This window comes from Octopus sinensis, linkage group LG4 (assembly GCF_006345805.1).
Source record: "Octopus sinensis linkage group LG4, ASM634580v1, whole genome shotgun sequence".
Lineage (NCBI taxonomy): Eukaryota > Metazoa > Mollusca > Cephalopoda > Octopoda > Octopodidae > Octopus > Octopus sinensis.
Genome location: NC_043000.1, coordinates 86,943,843 through 86,955,942, shown reverse-complemented (window position 1 = coordinate 86,955,942; position 12,100 = coordinate 86,943,843). Strand labels below are relative to the sequence as shown.

Below are 12,100 nucleotides of genomic sequence, written 5' to 3'. Positions count from 1 at the left end.
CCCACTACATTCACGGAGTGGTTGGCGTTAGGAAGGGCATCCAGCCGTGGAAACATTGCCAGATCAGACTGGGCCTGGTGCAGCCTTCTGGTTTCCCAGACCCCAGTTGAACTGTCCAACCCATGCTAGCATGGAAAGCGGACGCTAAACGAAGATGATGATGATGACTACACATATTAGCTTTGGTAGTAGGCAGAGTTTTTTAAAAAATGCTACACATATACAGTAAGAGAGAAGGAATTGAGGAGGAGGAAATGACAGTAGTCATAGAAGGAATTATATGAAAATTTGTTTATTCTTTCTTTTATTTGTTACTTGTTTCAGTCATTAGACTATGACCATGCTAGAACACTGCCTTGAAGGGGGTTTTTTTAGCCAAACAAATCAACCACAAGACTTATTTCTTAAGCCTAGTACTTATTCTACCGGTCTCTTTTGCCAACTGCTAATGGTTGTCAAAAGTGTAGAGGAACAAACAAACAAACACATATGTGATTGGCTTCTTTTAATCTCTATCTACCAAATCCACTCACAAAGCTCTGTTCAGCCCCAGGCTATAGTAGAAGACACTTGCCCAAGGTGTCACGCAGTGGGACTGAACCCAGAACCATGTAGTTGAGAAGCAAGCTACTAATAAATTTTATTTACTTAATTTTATTTTAAGGCAACATATTTTTGTAAATTAGTATTCATTTCCTCATTTTGTTTAAGCACCAAGAAAATAAAAGTTGATTTATAATTATTGTATGCTTGCCATATTTTCTGGTAGTACCAATAGTTACTTGACATATAATTAGAAGAAAAAAAAGATCAAAGGTGCTTCAGAATCATTGGCTCATAAGGCCAGTTTTCCAGATTCTGTAGCATTTATATAACACATCCTGAAATAGGATGCCAGTCTGTCACAGGATTACTCATTTTTGCTAGCTGAGTGGGCTGGTGCAACATGAAATGAAGTGTTTCGCTCAAGAATACAATGCATCACCCAGTCTAGGAATAAAAACCACAATCTTATGATCATGAATGCAAAACCCTAAACACTGAGCCACACAACTCCACATATGATGGCTAACATGGGTAACATTTTAGTAAATATAATAATGAGTTTTAGGAAGCTGTCCAGAGTACCTACTACTAGAGTACAAATGAACCCTTTGGTAACTATATACTTCCTGTATCAAGAAGGAACACAGTATTTACATCCACCATCAGTATATGGAGAAAAATATTATGACACTTTACTTCAAATAAGACCTGTCCTTGACATTCTGTAAGACATATAAGTCCTATTACTAGCCAAAACAAAAATACTATCAAATAACAAAGGATTGGTGGATATAAATGCCATATATGCTTCCACTAATATACACCAGGCACTTCAACATATGGAAGATTTGTGAGATGAGCACTTAGTATTATTGTGGTTTTAATTTTCTTCCTTCCTCATTGCATGACACAAACATCTTACCTCATTTCTCTTCACATCATCCATCACCTCTATTCCCTCCCACCTATCACAGCTTACACTTAAATATTGCTTCCATATTAACCCTTCAGTATTTAAACCAGCCATATCTGGCCCAAATATTCTACTTGTGTTAAAACTGACCAGATCCAACCTCTCACACCTACCCTACAATGTCATTCTAAAAATAAACAATCACATCATCAAAGCCTCAATGCTACAAGATAATGCATGATTAATTCAAAATAATGTGAATAAATAAGCATTATATTTGGCAGAGTAATCTGAATGCCCAAGGGTTAATGAATAACCTTCTCACACCTCTGCATCAGTACTTATTGTATACTTAACGAAGTTCACTTCAACACTTCTTACAATTAGCCATTGTCCTGTTTCCACCTCACTAAATGCTTTATCACTAGACATCAACCTTGTCATTCTGATATTCACATCTATTTCATTAACCCCATATAGATGAAAGGCAAAGTTGATCTCAAAAGAATTAGAACTCGGAATATAAAGCTGGACAAAATGCCACTAAGTGTTTTGCCTGGTGTGTTAACAATTCTGCCAGCTTGCCACCTTATCACAACAATAAATATCAATGAGCTTAATACTGATGACCCATGATGCATCCCTGCATTCACTTCAAACTTATATACAGATGATAAATTTTCTAATCATTTGTGCTCAACCACAACTGAATGAATAGGATACACCATAGTAAACTTTGGTTACACAAAGTATAGATTGGATAAATCAGATTATGAGCTACTTACATGGCTGGAAGACCATGAAAAATCTGGTCATAACACAGAATGCAGCAAAAGAAAAAAATAACTTCCACATCTTACAGGTTGACAAATGTTTCAATGAGTTATATAACCACTAAACTTTACAACTAGCAATATACAAAAATCTCAAAACTTATTGCTTAATACAAGAAACTGAAATCAGCTAATGACAGCCATTCACCACTTGACTTAAAAACCTGTATTTTGTGTGTGTGTGTGTGCTTGAGGAGACCTATTGAGTCAAGAACATCAACATCAAATAAAAATCAAATGGAAATTGTAGTTGTGATAACTGTGCCAGTGGCATGTAAAAAGCACCATCCGAACATGGCCGATGCCAGCGTCACCATGACTGGCTTCCGTGCCGGTAGCATGTAAAAAGCACCAACCGATCATGGCCATTGCCAGCCTCCCCTGGCACCTGTGCCGGTGAAACGTAAAAAGCACCCACTACACTCAAGGAGTGGTTGGCGTTAGGAAGGGCATCCAGCTGTAGAAACACTGCCAGATCAGACTGGAGCCTGGTGCAGACTCCTGGCTTCCCAGACCCCGGTTGAACCGTCCAACCCATGCTAGCATGGAAAACGAACATTAAACGATGATGATGATGAATGAATCTCCTCCTCCTCATAATCATCATCTTAATGTCCAATTTTTCATGCTTGCATCAGTCAGATGAAATTCATTGTAACAGATCTATAGCTGGATGCTAAACCCACACCTGTTTCCAAGCAAGGTAATATTCCCCCATGTCCTTTGAACATGAACAACACAATCACGGAAGACTGAAAATGAAAGACACTACTATGATAGTAATGTTTGTTGACAACTGTCATGTGATATCAAAACAAGGAGACACAAACACATACATAAATATGTGAGTGTGTGTATGTGTGTGTGCGTGTGCATGCATGTGCATGTATGTAAAACATTGCTTTAACATCCACTTCCCCAAATTTGCATGGGTTATATGGAATTCTTTAACTGAATGCCCTTCTTGCCGCCAACTCTCACCTGTTTCCAAGTATGGTCACATTTCCCCATGGCAAAGCATGTTTCCACAGAGATTAGAAATGACCAACAGTGCTTGTATGAATGTGACACACATTTATAACTATCACATGATGTCAAGGAGACACTAACAAACACACATACATACACACAAAATAGGCTGTTTTAAGTTTCTGTCTACCAAATCCACTCACAAAGCTTGGGTCAGCCCAGGGTTAGAATAGAAGACCCTTAGCAATGGTTCTATACGGTAGTGGTGAACACAAAACCATGTAGCTAGAAAGCAAGCTTTTTAACTACACAGATATATATATATATATATATAAAAGGAAATGATCTTGAAGAGAAAATAAGAATAAATCTGATTCTTACCTGACTAACTTCTGCTATTCCATTAATAGCGTCAGATGTATTCAAAATTTGAATCCCATCAGAATTTAAAGTTGAGGTCCCAGCATTGTTCATTGCTTCAGCAGTGACTTCCATAGCTAAAAAAATATCATCCATATTCTTTTCTTGGTTATGAGAACTAAATGTTGTTGCTGTTTGTTCAGCATCCTGCACTTTTTGTAATTTAGAAGTGACTTCCTCAACACGACCATCTGGATGCACAAGAACGACTTGTGGTATACGCCCTGGACCCAGTTTGCCATCTCGGAGATCAGATAGTAAACTACTTTGTAACAGCTGCTGAGCAGTGAGGTGAACATGGGGGCCGGGGGACAGTTTATTTAAATGATCCGTCTGAAATGCATCTTCCTCTAAATCATGGTAAGAGAGATGTCGCATTAAATTACCCTTGTGGGCAAAACTTTTATCACATTCTGAACATTCATGAGTTTTCTCCTTAGGCCTGGGTGGAGTATAATTAGGTGTATGATAGAGGTTCTTGTGTCGTTTTAGAAGTTGTTTTTGCCTAAAAGACTGGTCACATTCATTACATTCAAAAGGTTTCTCTCCTGAATGAGTAAGTAAATGGTTGTCTAAATGGCGCTGAGATAAAGCTGCATAGTCACAACGATTACACTTGAAACATTTTTCCCCTTCATGACTTTTCATGTGTAATTTATAGGAATACCGGTCAAGGAAATTTTTTCCACATTTACGACAACAAAGTGGCTTTTCACAGGTATGGAGTTTTTGAATGTGAATTTTAAGATCAGTTTTCCGTCCACATGTTGTAGGGCACAGATTACATTGAAATACAGGTTTATTGCCAGAATGAATCAGCTTGTGAGCTTTGAGAGAGTTACTTTGTGTAAATTTAGCATGGCAAATGTCACATTCATATGGTTTTTCCCCAGTGTGTATCCGTAAATGTCTCTTTAATTTGTAAGTGTCAGGAGATGCATACGAACAGTGTTGACATTGATAAGGCCTTTCTCCTGTATGCGATCTCATGTGTCTCTTTAACTTACTCAGTTCAACACTAGCATACTCACACATAGAACATTTATGAGGTTTTTCAAATGTATGACGATATCTTACATGACGCACAAGTTCTCCTGAAGTGGTAAATGCTGCATGGCACTGTTTACATTTGTGGGGTCGAGTTCCAGTGTGAGTGTTTCGGTGGTTTTGTAATGATGCCATTGTTTTAAAACCACGCCCACAAACATCACACTTGTGTGGTCGATCTTCAGAATGTGATTTCATGTGCCGAGTCAATAGATATCGTTTAGGACTTGTATAATTACAATACTGACACATCAACTGTGCTGGATTTGTTTGGAACAGTTTTTTAGGAGTTATTTTCAAAATTCGTTTTGTGGTGCCATCTTCTTCAATAATTTCATCTGTGATTTCCCGTGGTTCTTCTTTGAAATCATACACAGATAAGTCTTTATCCCCATCACCCTGTGACACAATAAATACATAACTAAATTCCCCATTCCGACTGCCATCAGAAGGCATAATAGTCACTGTTTGGTAATTTGTGCCAGCTGTGGGCAAAATGAAGGAGTTGGAGGAAGAGACCTGAGAATTGTCAATTACGTGCAATGTTTCTGAGGTAACACCATCTGCAGACTGAACTGCAACAAGCTGAGGTTGAGAACTGTCTTCTGAATTCTGAAGTGCAACCAATTGTGCATTGTGAATTTCAGTGGGCAGTGAACCAACAGGCATTGCTTGCAAGTGACTCGAAGCACACATAGTATTAGCTGCTACAGAGGCAAGAACAGCCACGGGGTTGGTACCATCAATATCTTGACGTATAATAGTTTGTGTATCCTCACCAGTTACTATTTGACTGTCATCAACAGATATTTGCTGAACCCCTAAATCACCAGAAGAAAGTATTTGTTGATTTGCAGAATCCTCAGATACAACTTGTAAACTTGCTTCTTCTATATGCATGTGTTTTTCTCCACCTACAGAGACCACACGAATTATTCGATTAATCTCATTTTCACTGTTTGCTAATGCTTCTGCAGTAATTTCAGAGCCATTAATAAAACCAGATTCTTGAATTTGGTTCCCAGATAACTCTGCAAGCTGAGCATGAACAGCAGAGAGATGATCATTTTGTACAATATCTGAGATTTTATGTACAATCTCTGCTTCTGCAGCATCTAGTTCTATTGTAGAATGTCCTTGAACTGTTTCAATACAAGATATCTGATCAGCAGCATCTGTTTCTGTATTTAGAATTGCAGTTGGTGGTGTATAATATTCTTGCATACTGACAATTTCTGTGCCTTCTACAACTGGAGACGTAGTTTCTGTTGTAGAAATGAAAACAGCATCATGTTCTCTGTTTGTCACATGAACTGTTGCATCATCCAATTCTGTTGGTACATCCGCTCCAATTTCTTTATTAAAGTTCACTAAGTAATGTTGCAAATCATTAAGATTTTCTCCTTCCTGGACAGAACCAGCTGAAGAATCTTCCATGATGGAATTTACCTAAAAATTAAAAGAAAAAATGCATTAAGCCACATAGATTTTCAAATTCATAAGGAAGTTAAGTGAAGGTAAGTCAACAAAGAAGAAATAAAGCACATGTTAAACCAAGACTTTCTAGACATCATAGATTTTATGAAAATAAATTTTATAAATGGATACCGATATGGCCATGAGGTTAAGAAGTTTTGTTTTACAACCATGTAATTCCAGAGAGGAAATTTGTACAAAATAAATGTACTGCAGTAATTAATAGTGAGAGTGCTAATAAAATAAATTCTTTCCAAGGCTCTGTTGGCTTCCTAGAAGTAGTTGACAGCTTTTATTACCTCAGCAACAAAAGTAGAGCTGAAATAACATGAGGTAAGTGTTACAAAAAATAGTAAAGAGTTCAGATAGCTATCAGCTCTGCTGGCAACAAAGGAGTTCTTTCTCTAAGTGAAATGCAAACTGCAAGATGCTTATGTACAAAGTGTGATACTGCACTGTAGTAAAATGAAGCACTAACTGCAGATGATGTACAAAGGCAGGAAAGAAATTAAACTCATTCTACTGGATCGTAGTGTGAAAGAACAATGGAGCACTAATGAGCTGAGAGAAAATCTGGGCATAAGAGGAATCAGTACTAATGTGCAAGAGAGAAGACTGTGTTTCTATGTTAGTTATGTAAAAAAGAATACCTAAACAATCTAAGTGGAAAGAACTAGGGGTTAAAAAACATGGAAATAAAGTAATGACAGCAGACTTCAGGAAGCTGAACCTCACAAAGATGACATGAGATAACAACAAGTGATGAGACGCTGTGCTGGAAAAGACTCATCCAATCCATACAAACATGATAAAAAACAGTAATGATAATCAACATGCATCAGAGTTAGCCCCACACTTTCTTGGATACATGCCCCATTCTCATAAATGTCAAACCCTCTGACCCAGCCAACTTGATAGATCAAGATGCAGAAGGAAAAGCAGCTCAAAAAGCTTATCTAGCTCATATTTTTCAGTTTGTATTGTACTAGGACTGATTCCATTGACATGATCATTTGTCTGAAAAACTAAGACAAATGACTAGTTAAATGTAGTCCTTACTTCTACATCATGACATTTTATGATCCTAATTACCTCATGAAAACAATCACTCTCAGCCTATTCTTACTCCTGCCACTAGCAAATCATTGAAGATAAAACAACTCTTTCCAATACCCTTTAAACTGGAATGAGAGAGATGGGTCCTGTCACAGTATGGGAACAGAACACTGCCTACAATTCATTATCATTTCATCATCCTCTTTTAACATTCAACTTCTATGCTAGTTGGACAGTTTGACAAGATGCAATGAGTTCAAACACTGCATCATGCTCTTAAGTTCATTTTGGTATGGTTTCAAAAGCTTGATACACTTTCCAATGCCAACTGTGTAGAGTACTTCACAGGACATAGACAAAAATTACCCACAACCACTGAGAGGCTTTTACTCACAAAAGTAAATATCACACACTTTGGAGAGCTTTCAAGGATCTCAAATTACAAGTAGAGACTTCTGATCTCTTGCCAACAGGATCTCTACTTTGCAAAAATTTCCTGTTCATCACTCCCCAACCAAAGCAGCTAAGTTAATAACAGAAAACATCTCTGTATTTGCTGTTTACATCACTAAATGTGTTCAAGTTTGGCTGTGTAATTACAATGTTTGCTTCACAATTATGGGGTTCGCATAATTACAGTAGCTTCACATCAACCAAAACTATGTGGATATTTAATAGAAAGAAACTGTGCAGAAGCCTGTAAGAGCAGCCATTCCTGTTTTTGAGCAGTAGATTAATCTGTTGCCCAGTTTAATACCACCACAAGGATGCTTTCAGTGGAACCCTATCTACTGCAAGAATTCAGCACAGGTCTTCAGTGTGAGGACAAATTCCTCCCTACCCCAACTGGTGTTAGAGACTATGAAGAGGTAATGGGCATTGCCCCTCCTCTTCTGACAAAACCACAAAAAAATGTTGCTCACCTATAGTTTTAATCTATATCTCCTGGAGGGTTAACAGTCCATCACCTTAATCATTTGGTCACATAAGGAGTCAGTCATAAAAATCCAACCCTGCCATCATACAGAAAGGAAGGACACATTGAATGAAGTAGTCATGGACAACATGATAATGAAGTCATGAATATACAAAAAATTAAATGGCCATAACTGGAAAGGCTATGAATATATGTCTGCTTGATCAGGGATGACTTGGATAATAAACAACAACAGTCATCTCTTGTTTCTTGGATTAGAAGCTTCTCGTAAGACCACACAATTGGGGTTCTCTCCAACCCACATTCTACAAACTTTGGTGTTACCCCAGATTCTTTGTTCTGCTTATTAATGACCAACTTTATGTCTCTTCTGACACACACTCCTTTATAATGTTCATCCGTAGTCAACAATGACCAGAACATCACAAGGGAGAAGATGGGTCACAGTGTGACCAACTGTGATCAATCAGGCCAATGTATGCTCAGAATGTTCTGTAGCAGGTTGGGTACTGGTGCTTTGCTGGGAATGAAAGCAAGGAGTTGACATTGGACTTGTGCAGTTCACTGTTTTCTTTGTGTTCCTACAATACTGTTCCATTCTTAGGAGGTGGAAGACTGAAACCAAAATAAGCCCACTGTGTGTGTGTGCCTTAGTACATTTCTTTACATCTGCATTCTACAACAGTCATTATGAATATTGTTGTTATTACTTCAATCAGCAATTTGTTGCTCACTTCACACCTTAATAGATGTGTAAAATAAAAGACTACTTTCTTGAAAGACAGGTAACAATTAGCAACAGGAAGAGAGTCTAAGTGTAAAACAAGGCCTGAATAATATATTATTCAATCCATGCTAACATAGAAAAGCGGATGTAAAATAAACAAATTCCTCTGTAACATTCTGCACGATGATCATCCACATGCAACTCAAGTATCCCATATCAGACATTACATATAAAATGCATAAGGAAAGACTTTGTAAGAATCTTTCAAGGAGAAATGACAATCTAGTCTTTCTCCCTATTAAATATCCACATAGCTCAATCACAATACAAATCTAAGGAATCCTAATATCTCACCCTCACCAATTATAAACATACAACAAAACATCTGAAAGTTTCTACAAATTCAAGGCTTCAGTCTTGAATGATCTCTCATGCAACAAAGCCAAAAACTGCATCATAGGGACTATGATTCCTCTTTAACTTCTCAGACCCAAATATTCAACCTGTTCAATATTTATGTTCAAACCAGCCAGATCCATTCATACCTATCCTACAATATCATTCTAAAAATAAACAACCATCATCTAATGTCTGTTCTCCATTCTGGCATGGTTTGAACAGTTTGACAAGAGTTGGCTATCTCGAGGGTTGCCTGGGCTCCACTTGTCTGTTTTGCCATGCTTCCTATTTTGCCCTTCCTTAGGCAAGCACTTTAGAGTGCTTCTATGTGGCACTGACTCAGGTGCTTTTAAGTAGCACCAAAATCTCAAGGATATAAGATAATGCACATTTAATTCAAAACAATGAAAATAAATAAGTATTACATTTGACAGAATAATCTGAATGCTAGAAGATTAAAGCCACAAAACCCTTCATCCTCTAACTCTCTACAAGGTTCAAGACTTACAATGGAGTCACATCTGCAGAATAGTGCAACTACCATTCACACAAACATTCAATATAACATTTGAAAGAGAGCCATTTGAATGATCAGTAAAGATTTATTCACTAGCTCGCCCCTAAAATAGCACAGCTTGATTACAATCGATCATAGGTCTCTTCAGTCAGGATTGACTGACCAACAAAGTTCTGAGCCACTCAGTCATGTACTTTCTTCCTTCATACTCATTCATCATCCTTACTAGTCTAAACCTTCTTCCAAAGAACTAAAACTATCAGAGTTCTTTACTCCACTCTTTCTTTTTTTGTTACTATTCATGTTTCATGCAACGCAAATTACAATTCTCACCTCACTCCAGTTCCTTGTCCTTTTCTTTCCCCATGAGGTAGTGATTACTATTCCCAAAGTCCACCCTGTAATTCTCCAGAAAACAGTCCCATCCACCCTTTTCAAAAAGATATTCAGGTTAAAACGTGGACCACATCAATGTGGGACAGTAATATGAATAATATTCACCTACTCTTACTTTTGTTTGTTATTTTTTTCTTTTTCTTCTTCCTGGTGTTTTCATTACTTTGTCAAAAATGCTATGGACTTCTGTAGCAATCTAATTTATTCACATAATCACGAAGGATACCTGAACTGAAATAAACGTCAGTCAAGCTTTTCCTACCTCACCAAAATATAAATCAATATTGTTTTACATAATTTGAAATATTGCATTTGGTTTTGGGACGAAATCCTTATACTCGAATGCAGAAAAACATAAACACAACAAAAATTAAAAAATCAATAGTAATTTTTTCCTTATTACTGAATAAATTCCTAAAGCAAAACTAGAAGTAAAAATGAAAACCATCAGCGCGGAATACTAATAACGTATTATTTTACTGAATGTCTATATTATCTGTAAATGTGCGTAATGTATGAGTGTATACTGTTCTACAAAGCTATCTTATACATGCAGGATAGGCTTTTGAGTAAACGATATACAGGGACAATAACACATCAAATGAATTATTATAAGTGTTATAATTATGTGACCCCATTTCAAGCAATACATTTATGACGGTATTATTTTAAGGTTACACCGTTTTCTCCTTTACGACAACAATAGCAAGAAAACTTTCAAGATTTTAATTTAAATAAATGAAAAATAACAAATTAAGCTAGATAAATAACTTTAAAATTAAATGAGTTTATTTTGCAAGCATATTATAGAGAAATATACAGAGAGAAGAAATTTAGCCGAAACGGAGGTGACGGTTTCTTCTGTTAGTGTTTGTTTTTAATTATGTAATTAAGTTAAAGCTAATAAAACTTGGAGTTTATAAAGCTATGAAAAGGAATAACATGTAGTGTATTTTATAAAATTGTTTCTTACGAATGATAAAGAAATTAGAAAATTATGTTAAAAGACAATGGGAGGAAATCTGTTAAGATTATCAAAATAAATGTGGAGAGGAAGTTTAAATATAGAGGTTTACGGGAAACTGTACAAATAATGAAATTCTCTACGAATATGTGTTACATCATGTAGACTTCGAATATACAAAACTTGTGGAGGAAAGTGTTTTAGGAGGTGGTGGGGTAATTCGGAAAATTCACTGGCGTCCACTTCAGTTCGTCTTAACTTTCAAGAAAATGGATATTTTTTTAACGAAATTCTCTAAAAATATACCTTGGACTATGTAGATTCCGAGAACATAAGAATTTTGGGGGAAAACAACTGGGGGTTATTTTTGAGAACCGTTCCCCACTCGAGGATGTTTCAGAACAAGTCGTCCATATTTGTTTCATTTTCTCCGTTTTGTGCATCCGTAGATTTCTACCACACTCACTCTCTCACTCACACACACACACACACACATATATATATATATATATATATATATATATATTCCCCGTCACTTAGCAGTTCAGCAAAAGACACCGATAGAATAAGTACTGGGCTTACAAAGAATAAGTCCCGGGGTCGATTTGCTCGACTAAAGGCGGTGCTCCAGCATGGCCTCAGTCAAATGACTGAAACAAGTAAAAGAGTAATATATATGGAATTAAAAAAGTTCAAATGGGGAATTATTTCATTCAACATCATATTCACTATAGAAATTATGTAACAAATTATACTTCACACTTCTATATTTAACTGTGCGTGTATATTATTTATTTTTGCTTTTGGTGTCTTCTGCCTTTCTATTAGAAACGTTTACCTGGGAATTAAATTAAAGTGAAAAAATGATCCAAAAGATCGTATGCAACAGGTAAGTCGTCT

The 12,100-nt window shown here is 36.6% G+C and overlaps 1 protein-coding gene across 5 annotated transcripts in view; it reads right to left on the bottom strand.

Moving 5' to 3' along the window:
• The window catches only part of LOC115210308 (transcriptional repressor CTCF), an 89,622-nt gene that overhangs the window by 68,068 nt on the left and 9,454 nt on the right, over positions 1-12,100 (bottom strand). For 2 of the 5 annotated variants that reach the window (XM_029778834.2, XM_036502231.1), the window contains exons 2-3: positions 8,184-8,273; positions 3,643-6,177 (exon numbers count right to left, since the gene is read on the bottom strand). In XM_029778834.2, the coding sequence (XP_029634694.1) occupies positions 3,643-6,165 (2,523 nt within the window). In that variant the 5' untranslated portion in view covers positions 6,166-6,177; positions 8,184-8,273. Of the gene's footprint in view, positions 1-3,642; positions 6,178-8,183; positions 8,274-11,506; positions 11,641-12,100 lie in introns of those variants that run through there. The other 3 variants (XM_029778832.2, XM_029778833.2, XM_036502232.1) reach the window with 2 other exon arrangements.